Source organism: Embiotoca jacksoni, unplaced genomic scaffold (assembly GCF_022577435.1).
Source record: "Embiotoca jacksoni isolate LCO1_2020_lvr unplaced genomic scaffold, fEmbJac1.0.p SCAF_134, whole genome shotgun sequence".
Lineage (NCBI taxonomy): Eukaryota > Metazoa > Chordata > Actinopteri > Embiotocidae > Embiotoca > Embiotoca jacksoni.
This window is the reverse complement of record NW_027185268.1, coordinates 23,110-41,270: the sequence shown is the minus strand read 5'-3', so window position 1 is coordinate 41,270 and position 18,161 is coordinate 23,110. Positions and strand designations below refer to the sequence as shown.

At 39.4% G+C, this 18,161-nt stretch overlaps 1 protein-coding gene across 1 annotated transcript; it reads left to right on the top strand.

Annotated features, from left to right (window-relative positions):
* The first annotated feature begins 1,896 nt into the window (after positions 1-1,896).
* Positions 1,897-3,061, top strand: rprma (reprimo, TP53 dependent G2 arrest mediator candidate a). The gene has a single exon (XM_069147189.1). It carries the CDS (start codon positions 2,174-2,176, stop codon positions 2,480-2,482), a length of 309 nt encoding a protein of 102 aa, XP_069003290.1. The 5' UTR covers positions 1,897-2,173; the 3' UTR covers positions 2,483-3,061.
* The last annotated feature ends 15,100 nt before the right edge of the window (positions 3,062-18,161 follow it).

Sequence of the window (18,161 nt, the reverse complement as noted above, 5' to 3'; positions counted from 1 at the left end):
ATTTAGCCTGGAGATGTTTGAGTAATATATGGGCAATAATTTGTATTCAACATATGCATTTAATAGCATGTAATACATACTTTATACATTTGATTATTTTTATTTTATTTTGAGAAAATTCTTTCTTATTATTAATATTATTGTTGTTGTTATTATTATCATCATTATTATTAGTGTAAATGCAGTGAGTATTCACACTATAATGATCCTGATTGTCTTTATAATATATTCATCATTATTATTATTATTATTACATGGATGATATCAATCTTGAAAATGAAAGACATCTTCATATTTTGTATATGTATTTTTTTGTCATTCAATTTAAGTCAGCTATAATACAGTAATAACATCAGTTATAAACCCTCTATTATCCCAAAAATTACTATTTATGAAACGATGGATCTGCTGCAGGTTAGTTAATATACTCAACATTACTTTCCAGTGTGAGTTTCTAGTTCTGCAATCATAATGCCACTCTGAGAGTCTTCGCACTGCTGATGTCTGTGTCCACCACATCATGGACTTGGTATAAGAACAAGTAGAAAGCTGGTTGAAACTTTAAAGCAGTGGTAAATAAACTGTATAGACCTTGGTGTGCGTGTGTATCAATGACCTAATTCAATACATTTTTCATAATGACACTGTTTATTTCAAGCCATGTTTTTGGTGAATTGTGTTGAGCAATGCTGCCATCTGCTGCTACTGATGAGAGACCCGCAGTGTTGCTTTGGTCTCTGGGCAATGTAGTTGATCAAATCCAAGCTCAGCATTGAATTAATCTTCAGCTGATCCTGATTACTATGCTGTACTGTCAGTGAGCTGTCTTTTTATAAGAATCTTTTATTTTCTGTTTCATTGAACTCAATTCAACAGCTGACAAATACTGCAGCCCTGTGAAAGAAATACAACTTCCATTATTTTTAGCATTTTGTATGCAGATAAACAAACATGTGACAGCAGATTGAAAAATGTCCACTAGATGTCAGTGTATGCTCAAGTTCCTCTTAGTTTCAGAAAGGCAGAAAAACTTGATAATAATGATGATGATGATGATGATGATGGTGGTGATGATGATGATGATGATGATGATGATGATGATGGCTTTGAGAAATTTGTTGGAAGACGTTCTGTGAAAGGTGACGCTGCACTTGCACTTGTTTTTTATGATGGACGCCTTTTTGAGATGAGATTATGTCTAATTATGATCCTTTCAACGAACATCAGACCTGTGTACTTCAACAAATGAGAAAGGCCTATTTTTTTATTAGTAAATAAAGTGTACTCAAAACAACAACAAAATGAAAACAAAAAAATCTCTTGGGCATCACTAATTTTCTGATTAGTCAAAAGGATTTTAGTTTTTGCCTTCCTTTGTTGTACATACAGCACATGAAAATGCAGTATTAAAATGAATGGATCTGGTATAGGGCAGCTGAATGCAAGGTAGACAATAAATGCACATATAATAAATTAGAGGAAAAGAAACAACCAGCATTTACTGAGTTGCCCATATCTTCCAGCAATTTTACAGTGATTCTCTCTATTACAAGATCAATAAGTCCAAACCCTATAATATCCACTTTCTGTAGACAGACAAGTGTTCAACGCAGTGAAATTGATTTCTAATATTCTGTCCACTAGAATTTAGATGCATCTCAATATATTGCAAACTGATTTATCTTGGACACAGGGTCAGCAGAAACTCCGTTAACGGGAATGAGAAACTCAATGTGCATAAATGCATGTCTGCACACAGATATACCAACACTCAGCAGGCTGCAAACACACAAAGATACATCACACACAGTACATGATGTCCTGCATACATGCACATTCATGACGGGCATGCAGTCCGGTCGTATGGTGGCGCTCTTGCTGTTTCGTCCTGCCACATGAACAGGTACGGTCTTGGCTATTTAACCGAGGGTTGGTGGAGTCATTCCGCTCGGAAACTGGCAACAACGGCACACGGAAGCTCCAGTAACGCGATGCCAAAACAGCTTGTTAAACTCCAGAAGAGCGCTGTCTGATCTGACGGAACTTCTTCAACTCAGCGCCTCCTCATCTTCACTTTTCCCTCGATGACAATTTCTCTGGGATCGTGCCGGGCGCGTCTTTTCCTCTCCCTGCCTGTCACATCTCCTCAAAGTTACATTTTTGCAGAGTGAAGATGAATAACACCGGGTTCAACCAGACTGAGAGCGGACTATTCAACAAGACGGAGGAGTTTTTTTGCTGCAACTTTTCATCCGTGGTGACTGATAACGGCTTTGTGGCCGCCGCTCCGGATGAGCGGAGCCTCTTCATCATGAGGGTCGTCCAGATAGCCGTCATGTGTGTTTTGTCCCTCACGGTGGTGTTTGGCATATTTTTCTTGGGCTGCAACCTTCTCATAAAGTCAGAAGGGATGATCAACTTTTTGGTAACGGACAGAAGACCGTCAAAAGAAGCGGAGGCAGTGATTGTTGGAGCCTACTGATTGATGGGGACATTTACACTGTGGTGACTCTGATCAGATGGGAGACAATGCGATGTTCACCTGCCCAAACAACGCCCTCATTTTCATAATGGTATTAGAAAAATCCTCAGAGGAACGGTCACCGTGCAAGAGGTAACTGAACCCTGCTGGGGACTGAGGCTCACGGGTGTTCACTTTATGTCTTGTAGCCTTTTTTTGAATGCCGGCAAAGACTCGTTGTTCTCCAAGAGGTACAGTGCGTGTTAAGCATCATTGTTTATTAAGTATTCAAACACGCACTCTTGTCATTTCAGTGGTTGCACCGTTTGTCAAGCAGCATCCTTTGTCATGTTCGTGACAGAGTCTTTGTACTTGCTGCTTTAAATTACCCTCACATTGCAAACGCGGTGGAGAAAGTAAACAATACCATGTGCTGTATGTTGTATGTTTTTTGCATACAATATGCAATATTCTCTGGATTTCCTGGTGATATGAGTGTTTGCGCGGGCGCTGGAGAAAGCCCAACATGCCGTGTATCCTGTAAGTGGAATAAATTCATGCTGTCATTAAAGTTTTCCTCTTAATTAAGGTCTATTTTTCTATCATGCACATTGCCCTCGTCACGCCCCTTGCCTGAGATTTCAGAAACTGAAATTACACACTCAGAGAGCTGTTTGCTTCAGAGCCATATTGTGGTAATTATATAAATAATGTTGACAAGACACAATGAGGGCCATTGATCTTGAGATAGATTGGTATATTAGGATTTTTTTTTTATTTATGGAGATGGGCATCAAGACTTTTACAGGGATACATGTGATGAGAGTGTTGAGTGAGGGAGAAACAGATTTTTATCTCATTTGCTTTTTTCATTAATAGTTGAAAATCCAAATCACTTTACTGAAGATCTTTTCTTAAACTCAAAATAATTCTTTAAAATACATTTTAACAAGATAAAAGAAGATCCATCCCATTATCTGAGTGTGGTTTCTGTCTGGCTCAGATTTGGATCAATGCACCATTTCACATCATTCCTCCTTCTGTCAGAACATCTGTCGAGCTCTGCCCCTGGCTCACCTGGACGCTAGCTCCCCAGGGCCTCAGAAATGACTTGTCTTGTCAACCCAGGGAGGATGGAGCCATCGAGCAATATGCTGTCGTCTTGCCCACCTGTGCTCCACACAGTTAAATAGAATCAACTTCCTTTCTCTAACACGTCCTTCACCCCCGTTACTCCCTCCTCCTGTTTCTCCCTTCCTGATGACGAGGCCTCGTTCTGCCTTGTGATGGACATGCTCGTCAAGGCTAAAACAGTGGCCACACACTTAAACCACGGATTGATGTCGTCATGTTGGTTCTTAAAGAATCAATACAATCAATCTTTTGTGATCCTCAATTTAATAATGATGTGTGTAAAAGGATTCTTGCTTAAAAAGGTAAAAATGTAAGTAAATAAATGGTTAATAATTTAAATGTTAGACTTTTAGAGCTGGGTAAGATCTATCATATGTTCATGGATTGTATGAAACTACCATGTAATGCAATCCACTAAGGGTAATGAATACCTGTGAGGCTTACAATGTTCAGTTTAATAAGGATTATAGTCTTGCACTGGATTGCATTGAGTTGTAAGATGTCCCACCTGTTGTTTGTGGTGAAAATAATAATAAGTACATCTTGCAGTAGAATTGAGTTTGATAAAAACCAAAAATGACAGCTTCATATTTGCCACAACTAAATCCACACCTCTGTGGGTCACCTTCCACCAAAATTCGGTGTTATTGTGTAAATCTTAACGAACATAGAGGTGTGTGAATTCCATGTCCACTGTACTTGATTGTATTGTGTCCATGAACCTTCAGTTATCACGTAAACATACTGTACATTTCAAAAATTCTTCCCAACCCCTCTTTTTCTCGCCTCTTTCGAAACACCCCTAAGAAAAAGCTGCAGTGATGCGTCATATCTCCAGAGGTTAAAAATGGCAAGTTATTCTTTAAAAGTAAAAAAAAAAAAAAAAACTCCAAGTCAATTTTCATTCACCTCTACATAATTTAGCAGGCACAGTTGGTTTTTTGCAATATATCTACTTCATCTTCACCTGAGGCAGGACTATAGTGAGAATAACACATTAACATGGCAATATTTCAAATTAAGACTTTTTATTATGAAGATAGGGATTGGATTCAGATTGCAAAGAAATAAACTAAACTTATTGCAAATCTAATGTACCGTTGAGAAAGAAAATCTCTTTCTAAAAATATAAAAAGAATCTCCTTCTGAAAAATGTTATTGATGTGATTGAATACGTTTTGGTGCATTGAGTGTAGAATAAAATAGAAGCACACTTGTGGCAGGCAGAATTACTTTCTATATGTCACATCATGTGTTTTTCTTTGCTTTGTGTGATTTGCCTTTATTAGGTAGCGCTAGGAATAGCTCACAGGAAAAGTATTGTGGCGGTTAAATATCCAGCAGAGAATAATCTTCTGTGTGCATCTGAGCTATTGTTAGTTTATCCTGCAGTTATTGGTTTTGGAGAGTTTGGCATAAGTGGAAGTTGGAGATTAAAGTTTAAGAACGAGAACTTTATCATGAAAGCATTTCTCCAGGATCTTACTACAGAGTCGCCTTTAGAGGGTTAGTTTCCTGATATTCCGTCTTGCCAAACATTTCCCACACCTGTCACACACCGACGCTCAGAGAGATTTCGTAGGTACTAACAGCAAACAGCCATCTATACCGCTGTCAACAAACTGGTTCCCTTGCAAGGCTTATAAGTAACTGCTCCCACAGTATTTAGGAGTGTGCTGTGAGTTTTACTCTGAGTAAACCAGAAGCACCAAGCTCTAAGGCTTAAAAAAAAAAAAAAAAAAACATGCTTCGATTTATAACTTTTTTTCTACAGTATTTGTTTTCCCACAGGCAGAAAGTCTTGTGGGTCAAACAAGAAAAAAAATCTAGTTCGAGAAACTTATTCCACCAGTACAGCACAGGTCAAAACAGCTTCAGCTCACTTCATCCCATGTGGACTGTATGTGGGCTGTGCTCCACTGTGACAGCATCTGTAGGGTGTTGATTGTGGGCTAAAAGAGCCTTCCGGTCCTGGCTTGCTCTCGTGTGATTGGCTGGTGAGCAGAGGTCCAGTCGATGAACTGGATAGTGACTAAAAACTCCAAATAGCAGCAAGGCAGTCACACAGTCATCTCCTCTGTTTACCCCCCCCCCCCCCCCCCCCCACACACACACACACACGCACACATCTCATTTCCCATCATTCCTGGAATCTTTTCTTCCTTTGTGGCAGCAGGAATACAGATATCTGTTCATGTGGCATAATATTTAAATCTCTGAATTTGAAATCTTTACATTAAAATAATATTCAATTATTGATTACTGCTGTCTGCTTCAAAGCCAAAAAGAGTTAGATCTTTCACCTCACATCTATTGAGACTCAATTGAATCTTTTTCCAGAGTGAATGCAGACTGTGATCTGCAGATATTTCCATCAGCAGTAATACATATTCAGACTGAACCAGCTGTTGCAGCCGTCATGTGGCATCGGGATTCTACGACAACAGCAGTAATTGTGGAAGTCAAGCTGTGATAAATCCATGCCGACTGGTTTTAAAGAATGTTTCCATTACTTCACATCTCCAATTCTAGTTCTGGGATGAATCATTGCTCTGTTGTACCGCTGATTGTTTCACACTGAAACATCACAGGGATTTAACATATGAACAACCCTGCCACTAACACTGCACTGTAATCCTGTGTGTTGTTACAGTTCTAAAAATCTGTTCACTCAGTCACACTATGGAGACTCACCTCCAATACGAGGACAAAAACTGGTCCCCACAGTGTGAATAATTACCTTTTTTTGTTGTTGAAATTAAGGTGAGGTAAAAGCTATACTGTTTTGTTTTGTTTTGTTGTTGTTGTTGTTGTTGTTGTTGTTGTTGTTGTTTTTGTTGTTTTTGTTTTTGTTTTTGTTTTTTGGGGGAGAGGGATGGGGCTTTAAAAGGTGTGGCTTGTAGTAAGTAACACACCAGAAAATGATCTCCCAACTTTGCAGCTTGTTCTGTGCAGCATTGTTTTTTATTTTAATGGGCTGTAAATATGCTGCTTTGGATTAGTTCACCCGCTCGTATCAGTGTTGTGTTAAGCAGCATCAGGAGGCTGTTAAAAAATCTCAGATAAACGCACCGCACTCAACCTGCTCAGCACTAGAAAGACAACAATTAGAGATGAGCCTTTGAACACACTAAATCTTCCAAATGTAAGAGTCCAGCTCTTTGTATAGGTTCAAACTTATGGGAGTATTTGTTCAGTGGAGAAACCCAAAATTAAAGAGGGTGGCAACACACAAATGAGCTCTTAAACTTGGACAAACTGTTGGGTGTCTATTTGAACCAACTGGCAAAGGTAATGTCGGCTTACTCCATGCTGTTATTGTTAAGTGCCAAACAGCAGGTTAATACAAGGAGGGTAATGCATTATTATGGTAAAAGTAGTGTGAAGTGTTTCTGTGAATCTGGTTATTTTATTGCTGTTTGAGTTTAAGAAACAAATGTACTCTTCTAATTAGAGCAGAGGTTTTTTTTACACAGAGAACAAAATGCAGGACAGATTTTATGGATGACCAGCAGAAACTCATCATTCACTGCAGTCATGCAAGTGTGTAATGAGTGTTCATTGCTTTCAAAGTAATAGCTGTGCTAATGTGATATTGACCCTGCAATCCATTTCAATTCAATGCGTGTTTCAGGCTTTATTGACCTTCCAATCATGCCGCTCTCTGGCCACTGCATCCACTTCTGAACAGCCTTGTCTCTCTGAGAGCGAACTATTACTTTACTTTCAGAGGAAGGTTCCTCCGTACACCATTACCACCAGGTAATAACCTTTTCAAGAGAGCACTCAAAGCACAGATGGAGTATCAAGCTTTTTTTTGTACAATAACATAACTTTCAAGAGGGCTTTTAAACTTACTGTTGAAGAATGTGAGCACTTTGCTCCCACTTTTTCGTCTTAAATAAATTTGACAGACACTCTGTTTGAAAGGAAGTACTTGCATAAGCTTTCTGGGTCATTTTTATCAAAGTAAAATCATAATCACTTGAACTATTTCTAAGTCACCATGCTTTAAAGAGCTTAATCTGACTCACAGTACATTCTGTATCATGCACTTTGTAAGCATACCCTGCCACTTTTCAGTGTAATTCTGTTGAGCTTGAGTAAAGACACCATTAGCTGTAATTTTTTTTTAAATCCACTTTGACTTTGCAAATCACATTTTTATGCACAGCAGCCTGTTGGCTTGGGGATGGTTATCAATAATAAATGTCAGGTGTGAGGACCAAAGCTCCCCTATCATACAGCAAAATGTCTAATAGAAAAATGCATTATTTAGTCAACTGCTTGTCTCGGCACACATGACCCATGTTTATATCTTAGTTCATGCATGTTTCATCACCACTTTTGTAGGATCTATAGCCCACAACAAAGTTAAGCTCATCTCAAGCTCTTATGGTTGTATACAAAATGCTACTCATGTACTGAACAACCTGTTACAAGATATCCTCAGGAAAAAGCTGCCTGAGTTTACACGCGTCTGTCTGTGTGGAACCTTTGGACCTTTCCTGCTACAGTATTTTCATTTTAAATATGGTTTCAACAGAACTCCAAATGGCCTTTGGCAGTCTTCTTTTATAGTTTGTTACATCCCATTTTCCCGACCTGTCACGATGACTAAAGTGTATTTGAACATGTATTTTTCATCAAACTGTTGAAGAAGTTTTTCTTTGGCAACAATGCTCGGGTCTGCTTGTGTTGAGCTATGAGAGGTAGTTTCAGTGGCTGTGAAGAGATCTGGACACCTGGCTCTCGCTGGCATCACAGTCTCATGTGTGAGCTTTATGTCATCTTCATCATGACCATTATCATCACTTGTTCCCGTGAGACCTGGATTTCATAAAGGGGTTTTTACTCTTTCAAATGTTTTAGCACTTCTCTAGACATGGAGAAGAACAGATTTCCACAAAATAATTATAACAAGTCTATGGTCATACAAAATTAACATAGTTAATAATCATGTTTTCAAAAGCTCAAAGTCCTTTGCAGCATCAATGCAAAGAGCTGGTCTCTTGGCTGAGCAAAGATACACTGATGAGAAGCGTTTTCTTCATTCTTGAGTGCAGAAATCAGCTGTGACAGTTTGGACCTGCCTGCCAAAGTAGCAGTGTCCTGCCTGCCTGTGTGGCGCACTCCCGTGCCCCAGCTGTCAGCTGCACTCAGTCACTGTACCGATAATGAACAGCATTTGCCCAAGCTATCCTTTACGACATCCTACATCCTCACCTGACGTTCTAATCACAGAGAGCCTCCATGATCTCCGGATCACTAAAATAATTCATGTGTAATGAAGCTGTCTTAGAATACATATGGAGGAATATAATTTTGAAATTAAAAATCATTGCATACTTCCTCATGTTCAGTAGTTTTCGATAGGAAATCTGAACACAGGTGCACAAAGTTTGCCAACTATACTGTCTACATCCTCTATGGACGGTAGGTCAAATCTGATTTGCCAGCTGAGCAAAGTGTCCCTTGTTTCAGATCTGATGCTACACCTTGGGAATTCATGCCTAATGGTGCACCTCCTAGTTCTGTCACGGCACATGAAAGTAAGCCTGAGTGCTGTATGATAAAACCTCTACAGGGTCATGACTTATTGAGCTTCCTCAAATTGCTTCTCACGGTGCTGCAAGCTCTTCCTCCCTCAGGCCTGGCTCCATTATCGCCTGGCTCTGTCTGCAGGTGCTATACGGTCACATCACTGACTTCCTCCATTTAAGCTATGCAGCAGTTTAGCTCCAAAGAAAATGCTGCACTGCAAGCTGTTGATAGTCTCAAAATATAGATTGGCAAGAAATCAGCAAATACACTAATAGAAACATAATAACAATAAAAACACATGTTAAAGTTTGTGGCAGTATATGTGGATTATTCGTAATGTAAATACATAAAACTGAAGTTCTAACTAACTGCACTGTCTTTAATTAACTATTGTGCTTTTATGAAAGAGAACAATTACTCCCATTTATGACTTTTCCATTAAAAGTATCATATTTTTAAAAAGACAGATTCCCTAAAGGGGAGACTTTGGTGAGCAAAGATAAGCAGTTGCACTGACAGAACAGATCAATCATACAGCAGAGGAGACAGAAGGAGACAGAAGGAGAAAGAGAGAGGGAGAAAAGTAAAGATTGGAAGAAGAAGAAAGTTAAAGCAAATGAGTCAGAAAAGAACTTGACTTGAAATATTATTTCTGTGCAAATGATGTGATCTGAGCACAGAAAAAGGAGTGTCAATCACTCATTGTCTGAATCCTGATCCACTTCACTTCACAAGCCATGTGTGACTTCACAGCAAACTGAATGGAATGACATTCAAAAATGTCACTAATATAACAGTTCTGGTCCCACATGTAGGCATATACTTGGCCAGTAACCATTGAAAAATCTGCTGTTTTGTTACTTCACAGCGCTATGAGCTAAAATAACAGTCAAAAATCTAGGAAATAGATTTTGACTACAGCCACCCTGATAACAACTTCCTGTCAGGCTTCTTTTGTTCAATTTCAGCTGAAGTCTTCACAGTGTTATCTCCACCATGTGGTGTGTGTCTATGTGTGTGACACCTTTCTCTCCTGTGCTTCTACACTATGAGGGTCTGCATTATGGGTGCATCTGCGACTCACGAAGCATTGCTGCAGTGTGTGTGAAATGACATCCCAGCCTAGCGTAGCCTAGCCACACCTTACAACACAACAGCTGTCACAAAAGATCAGCATCCCGTCTGCCACACTCCGGGAGCCGCTTCCTAAAAGACCTCTGCTGTTCCGTTGTCCTCGCTGTTTATTCTTACAAATGAAAGGTCAGCTCCATCATATGACCAATAAACTCCCGCCTGTTTGACTGTGTCAGCTTGCATCGCCTCAGGTTTACGAACTGTCCCTCAAAGCTGATTTTTGCAACTCATTAAAAGGTATAATTTTCAGGTGAAATGGGTTTAATAGATGTATTTTCACACCTACATGATAGGACTTTTCTGCGGTGATGTCACAAATAACGCTGGTTCTCCTTGAATGTCATCTAAAATCTAGCATAACATTTTAATCAGTAGTCACAAACATGCCATTTAGCCTTTAAGTAGCTCTTATTAGATGTCACAAATGAGCTCCAAACCAGAGCTCGTCTAAAGCAGCAGTCATCCAAACAAGCATTTCAGGTATGATTAGCCTATTCATGACCATCAGATGTGACGTCATTCCATTTTCACGGGGACTGAGCCATAGAACCATCAATTTAAAAGACAAAGCTATAATATTGGGAATTATCTACACAGCTGCTCGAGTCGTCAACATAAAAGATCCGAAGCCCCAGAGTTTTGCACCTGGCTAGTGTTAGAGAAGCTTTGATCTGTGTCTCTGCTTGTTTTCCGCTCTTTGCAAGCATTAAACAGCTCCCTGGTCCCTTTGAGGGGAAATTGATTAGCAAATAAAACAGAAAAGAGGAGGAGAAGCGTCTTTGTGTCCAAACAGACATCTAGTCGAGTCGGTGGCTTTTACAGTTCAGAGAGTTGTGACAGGGCGGTAAGATGATGTCCACCCAATGCTGTCTGAAGCGAAAAACACAGTATGAAATTTTATGTTGTTTACATGAAGATCTGTCTGGAGTGAAGGGCCTGAACAAAAGAAACCTAAATCTCTTCTTCTTCATATTATTTCACATGTACAGTGTTTTACTGCAAGCAAACTCGCAATTTAGTGGTTCTCATTTACACGTACATGGTTCTATTTCTGAATTTTTGGATTAAGAAAAAAGCTTGTTTAGGGTTTACAGAAGTTCAAAATGGAGAGAAAAACATGCATTTCCAAATTAGATGGCATTGCTCATCCACTCATCCAGGATGGGCATAAACCTGTCAGATCCATTAGTGTGAGGGAGACCTGCTGTGGACATATTCATAAGGTTTGGAAATAGAGATTTTTAGGAGTGCTATCAGCTTTCCATGTCACTGCTGCTATTAGAGAGGCAGCATCATGGCCGTCATTAATCTATGCTCTGCAGTTGCAGCTGGTGCCTCTGACTCGGGCTCTGACCTCCTCCCCTCCACCACGTGGAGATGTGATCATATCCCTTGATGATGCCTCAGTGCCTCACCTGACCGATGAAGCCTTTCACTAAGCCTCCCTTCACACATTTACCTGTCAATGGGTCTTGCTCCGGTGCCTGGTGTCCTTTCTGTGTCCTTTCAAATTGGCTAAAGTCAAGTTTTATTAGCCTGTGGACACTTTAAACTGCAAAACATGCTCGAAATTGTTACCACAAGGGACATTATTATTGTTCATTGTTATAAGCGAGACACCATCCCAATAAAGATTTGGGTAACTACAAAATAAGTCAATACCACATGTATTGCTTTAACAACAAATCTGAAAATTAAAACCTCCAGTCGCTGTCTGGTTTCTGAATTAAAACTTCAGCTCACAAACTGCCAAGCAAAGTGATGTCCCCTGGTATTTATTTCAATTGTTTTCATTATGAGAAATAATTAAAATCAATGTGTATGAATCCATGAGATTTTCCACTGCTGAGAACAGCAGCCCGTCACACGTGCTGCTCAGCTCAGAGCAGACAGTAACACTCCTGTCACAGTTTCACCAATATGCCAGACTGATAACGCCACAAAAAAGTCCTCCTCTTACATCGGCAAAAGACATGTATAGATAAGCAGCCAGCACGGTAAGCTTACCAGGTTAGATCGGTTCATCGTAAAACCCCCCAACTGACAGCCAGTAAAGGCTGAAAAGCTCCCTGCTGGAGCGACCCAAGGGCAGAGAGAGACAGCAGTGCTCTGTTGCCCCCCTGCTTTCATCCCGCAATGCACATTTGAGACTCCAAAAACAGGCAACCTTCGAGGGTGGCCTCTTTGTCATATGTCAGACACGGGCATTACTTTGTCTGGCTATTTGAAAGATTCTTGGAGAGGCAAATTGGTTTCCAAAGGTTTTCCCTAAAAATAGCTCAGTCAGTTTGGTGCCATGCCATGTTAGTTTATTTTTACACAGCAGATGTGATGCACAGCGAGCATCGTGGCACAAAAAGGATAGATCTGACTAGAAAGGAACTGATAATATTGCCGGCTCCTTAAAACTTTTCTAACCTGAGAGTATACAAGCACAAGACAGTGGCTGTGAAGGACCAGAAGGAACGCAGTTTTCTTCTCAGGCATGACATTGTATATGCATTTTTAGGATTAATGCCCTCTGACAGCTAAGTGACAGCAGTCATCCCTGAATCCCAGAAGCAATGGGCATATAGGGGTTAGTGAGCTCCCAGAGCTCTCAATACAAGCAATACACATGCAGTACAGAAGTACATGCACTCATATACAAATAAACAGTCTGACAAAGACTCCTGGGACTGTACTGTATGACAAGCTGTCTCTGTTTCACGGATTGTTTCTGCTGGTCAGCTGCTGATGGATGAAAACCGGGAAAAATATAGATGACATTTAGAAATGTTTTCATTTCATGATGAAAGTGCAATAACAGGACAAGCTAGCGGCCGAATTTCTCAGTCAAACAGGGTTGAAATTGAGCTTGTTTAGGCAGCAGAATATCAGAACTTCATGGTGAATAAAATCAAACCCGCCTCCGTCTTTTTCTGCATCTTTATCTCTGTATTTGTCCCTCTGGTTTTCAATGGTCTTCAATGCTCTCCTCTACCTTTTTCAATCTCTGTGTGTGTGTGTGTGTGTGTGTGTGTGTGTGTGTGTGTGTGTGTGTGTGTGTGTGTGTGTGTGTGTGTGTGTGTGTGTGTGTGTGTGTGTGTGTGTGTGTGTGTGTGTGTGCGTGTGTCACTCTCTCTGGGGTCCTCCGTGTCCCTCTGCTTGCTTTCAGCCTGCATTTTGGTGACAGCCATGTCAAAACACATCATCTATACCGAGAGCAGGTTTCAGTGCCACCAGGCTCCACACAGCCTGGCTCAGTGAATGTAAATCTCTCATAGGGGCTCCAAACACCCTCCTCTTTCCCTAAAACCACAACATTAGAGGTGCTCCCACACCCAACAAAATAAATACATTGTTTGTGTAATCGGTGTCTAGCAGACTGCTCCGGGCTGAAAGGAACATAAATTAAACTCTAATGATACCTATAAATGTGATAATGTGTTTACTGAGGAATGATAGGTCTGTAAATAGCAATGCACGTAGCAAGAACACCCATGAAGATAAGAACAGGGCGAGATATACAGTATAGGATTGTATATATGAGACAGGCACAGTGTCTTATCAGATAATAATTGTGGCTCTTATACCTGTTTAATAAAGACTGTCTGCAGTCAATCATTCTCATTGTGGGTGAGTAGAAATACTAGTTGCATATTGCTGTTGAATGTCTCGGTACTGTTCATCCTCTTAATCCCCAATTTATTTTGTAGCATCCGATTTTAAAGGCTCCTCCTGACATACTCTTCGGTTCTGCACTGCATCGGCAATGGAGATCTATAAGAAGAGAGAAAGGACAACTGTCGCATTAAAAATTTAAATGACATCACTGGAGTAAATATAGAAACTGGCAATTGCATGTTGGTCTACAAAAACACAAAGCTCTAACTGTAAAAACACACTTAATTATAGGCACAGACCTGGAAAGTGCAGACTCGGAAGTTGTTTGGATGAGGTTAAATATGACCCACTCAAATATGAAAAGCTAAATTGACTATATATCAATTGCAGTCATCCTGTATTATTATGTTTTCTGTCTTTGAAAAAAAAAAAAAAAAAAAAGGGAGACCATTATCAATTCCTTGCAAAAATGTCCTCCTGCTCTAATCAATACTTTCATATTAATTATAGCAAGATGTTTTTTTTTTCAATGAATTAAGTGCCACATTTGTTAATGGCATATAAGTCAGCAACAGATGGTTGAGGTGGACAACGGCCATACAAAGAACTTGACTCCATGTTAAGTTTATGCAACTAAAACACTTTGGTTAAGGTTCAGAAAAGATAGTGATGGAATATAAATAAACACATTATGTTTCCAATCACTGTTGACCTTTTATGTATTGAAGCACACCTCGATTTTCACACAACCTTAACCAAGAGCTGTGAGGGCCTAAACATAACAAAAAAAACAGATGAATGACACTGAAGTCACTGAGGGTGACTAGTGAAATGGAAAAATTTGATATTTTGACTGATAAATTCTCAGTGAACATATTACACCGATGGTGAACAATCACTTGCAAGTACAATAATTTAACAACAATTAAAAAGATTTAAAACATTAAAGAGAAAATGATAAAATGGCAAATGCACATGTAAAGTTCTGTAGTCTCCATCCATTACCTCACAAACTCTATTATTTTCCTCTTCTGAGGACAGCTGCAGGACAAGGCTTTCTAAAAACAGACTATTGGACCAGTAGGAAACTTCTGTCCGTATATTGTCTAGTCCAGAAAGGACAAGACAGGCAATACATAGATAGCTGTGAGCAGTATACTGTGTTTTCCTCGATAGACGTGTGGGGGGTGACATGCTGCATGGGCTTGACAACTGTCACCTTGCATTAGCTTTTGAATGCAGGCTCTGATTACTGGCAGGTTAGACAGATTTGACAGAAGGCAACTGACACTTTCAGATTCATGTTTGAGTAGCCAGGACAGTGGGATGGAACCTGAGAGCTGGTTGATAAATATTCAGCTGTGGTCTGTGAAACCTTGTTTCTGTCCGGTCTAAGCATCACATGCAGAGACAACAAATTGCTGTTCAAAGGACTGTTCTTTCCCTTCCGGTCCTTCATTAACAATTTAATGTACCGAGCTGCTGACCTTTACCTCTATGCTCAGGTCTAAAGATAATAGGCATCACCGCATTCAAAGACTCTTATTATGGGTAATGAGCATGTGAGTGGGCTTGCAGATTTAATAAGTGACTCCAACAAAGAGCAGCTGCCCCTCAAACAATAAGACCACAATCACTGGTATATTTCACTCAGTACTCATTTCAAATGACTGCAGTGTGAATGATCAACTTTCACTTTATGTTGACTTAGTAAAGGCAATTGCAGACTTTATAGATTTTATTTCAATAAATTCAGTCAATGTATGTGCATTTAATATATTTGTCTGATTGTTTCCTCAGCCACTAACACTCACAAATATGTAGTCAGGCTACATATATATATATATATATATATATATATATATATATATAAATAAGCACATCAAAACAATGGAGAAATGTAAGAGCTGCTTCCATAAAAGAGTACTGCAATAATAAAGGTACACAATGAATATCCCATCAACCTCTGAGATGTATAAAAATGATGAGCACGCCCAGTTGACCTCAATTTTAGTTCAGGATGGCAGGAGAAAGAGATTGAAGAGACTCTAAAAGACGGTTCATTATTGGACGGAAGGAGCTTTAGTCACAAAGATTGCAAGAGTTTCAGCAGGAACAATTAAACTGTGAATGTGATATCAGCATTTAGATCTATGGCAAAGACATCATGTGTAAAGAAACACAGAATATCAGATATCAATATGGTTAGTCTTTTCCAGACAGAACATTATACATAAATCGCTCATTATGCTGTTAAAATCACTAATAATGTTCAAACAAGACACCAATCAGGGGAATGAAGTCAATGAGGCAGTCTTCATTTTCTCTTGTGAAGCTGTATGAAAGTACCTGTGAACTTGTGTTGATTAATTTCTTTAGTGGCTTCAGTAATGGTTTTTCATTACCATACTTATTGCAGGCATCTGCTGCTGTGTGCATGTGTGTTTCTCAGTGATATGGCTTTGTGTAACACAGAAGGGTTGTGGTGTGGTCCATAAGTGAATCTTTGCAACACTTTGTATTTCATATTTAATATCAAAAATATGTAATACAACATTTTAAAAAAACAGTTGGTTTTATTTTAAGGTCTGCAGATTTAGGAAAAGGATGTGCATGTGATGCTTTGAGCTTCATTGATTTGTTTTTTCATCTTGTTAGTAGCAGCATCAGATCCAGCCAACCAACAGAGCTAATCAAGAGTAAACGGTACATACACTTTGTATATCTACATTTGGGGATTTTGTTTTTCATTTAATTAGCTTATATACTGTATTTATACTGAGATGCAAAAAATATATGTAATAAATACATTCCAGGTCCATTTTGCTCTTCTACACACCCATTTCTGAGGGATGCTGTGTTACAATCCACGTAAGTGAACACAGGGGGAAATGGGACAGCAGGAGGCCTTTTTTTGTTGTTTTTCTAAATTGGCTGGTTCAGCAGTTGTGTAGAATGACAATCTGGATCAGTGTTTTTCCTGGAACCCTCATTTCATTCACCTAATTTCAAAGCAATATGCCCTGAATCGTGAGGTGGGTTTCCACCTTAATTCACATCAGTAATCACAGGCAACTTCAGAGCAAGTTCGAGGGCTTTTATCTGTGCTCATTGATTGGAGAAGTGCCATTACAGTAGCATTTGGGCATCAGTTATCCAAACAATTAAACATGTCCATGCTGATAAAAATCACAACTTTGTATCACTCTACAGAACATAAAAGGTAATATTCATTCATTTTGATGCTCTCCATATAAATCTACCATGACCAAAATAATCATTGATTTGATTCAGTGAGGATTCAAAAGAAGTCTAGAAATTTAACAATTTTCAAAGCTGAAATATATTTGAATAAACTAGATTACGAAAACCTAGTTCCTTAAATACCACTTGACCCAGTGAAGTGAGAGTGATATGGCTCAAGGCACGATGGTGAAAAACAACTCAGCAAGGCTCCTTTAATTAAATGGCTGTCTCAAGTCTGACAGGACAGACCTGTGGTATCAGAGCCTCTGAGAAACAACACGAAAGGATTGCTCCGTCTGTGAAGCCAACAGGCTCGCACCAGCCTAAATGAGAGGCAGCGGAGATGGCTTCAGCCCAACTGTTTCATGGAGATAAGGGGAAACAGAGCATTTGGGATGGAGCAAATTAAATAAGTCAGACAAACAGAGAATGACAGTTTAACATGATATCTAATTAACAATCAGGGATTGCCAGATGCAGACACATTCAGAAGTGTCCAATTTAATAATACACCTCTAAGTCCACAAGATGAGACCCTGTCAGTGTCACGTTTTGCCTCACCTGGGTGTGAAAAGTACACACACATTAGACCAGGGTTGAAAAAAATAGGTCATGTCACAATATATGAAGTGTGCGTAACATTAGAGAGGTGGGTCAGATGGATAAAACCCAGGACTCTCGTCCAGGAGACCAGGGTTCGAGTTGGTAATAAAGTGACGGGGATTTCTTTTGGGTAACAAAAGTAAGTTACTTACGTAACGTAACATATTTAACTTACATAATGTACTTTTTAATTCCTTATTTGGCATACATAACATAAAATTACTCATTTTTAACCCAAATCATGATCTCTTTCTAACCCTAATTGAGTAGTTTTGGGTGCCTGAACCTAAGGCAGCTTACTTTTCATGCCTGGGCAAGGCAAAATGATTCCCTGACCTGCAATGAACTGGCAGGTGTATTACACAGTTTGGCATGATACCAGGTTGAGCAGCAACATATAAACAAAAATAGCAACATATTATCACTTTGGCTC

Coding starts and splice junctions, on each gene's coding strand:
- rprma (XM_069147189.1), top strand. CDS start 2,174: ATGAATAACACCGGGTTCAACCAGACTGAGAGCGGACTATTCAACAAG.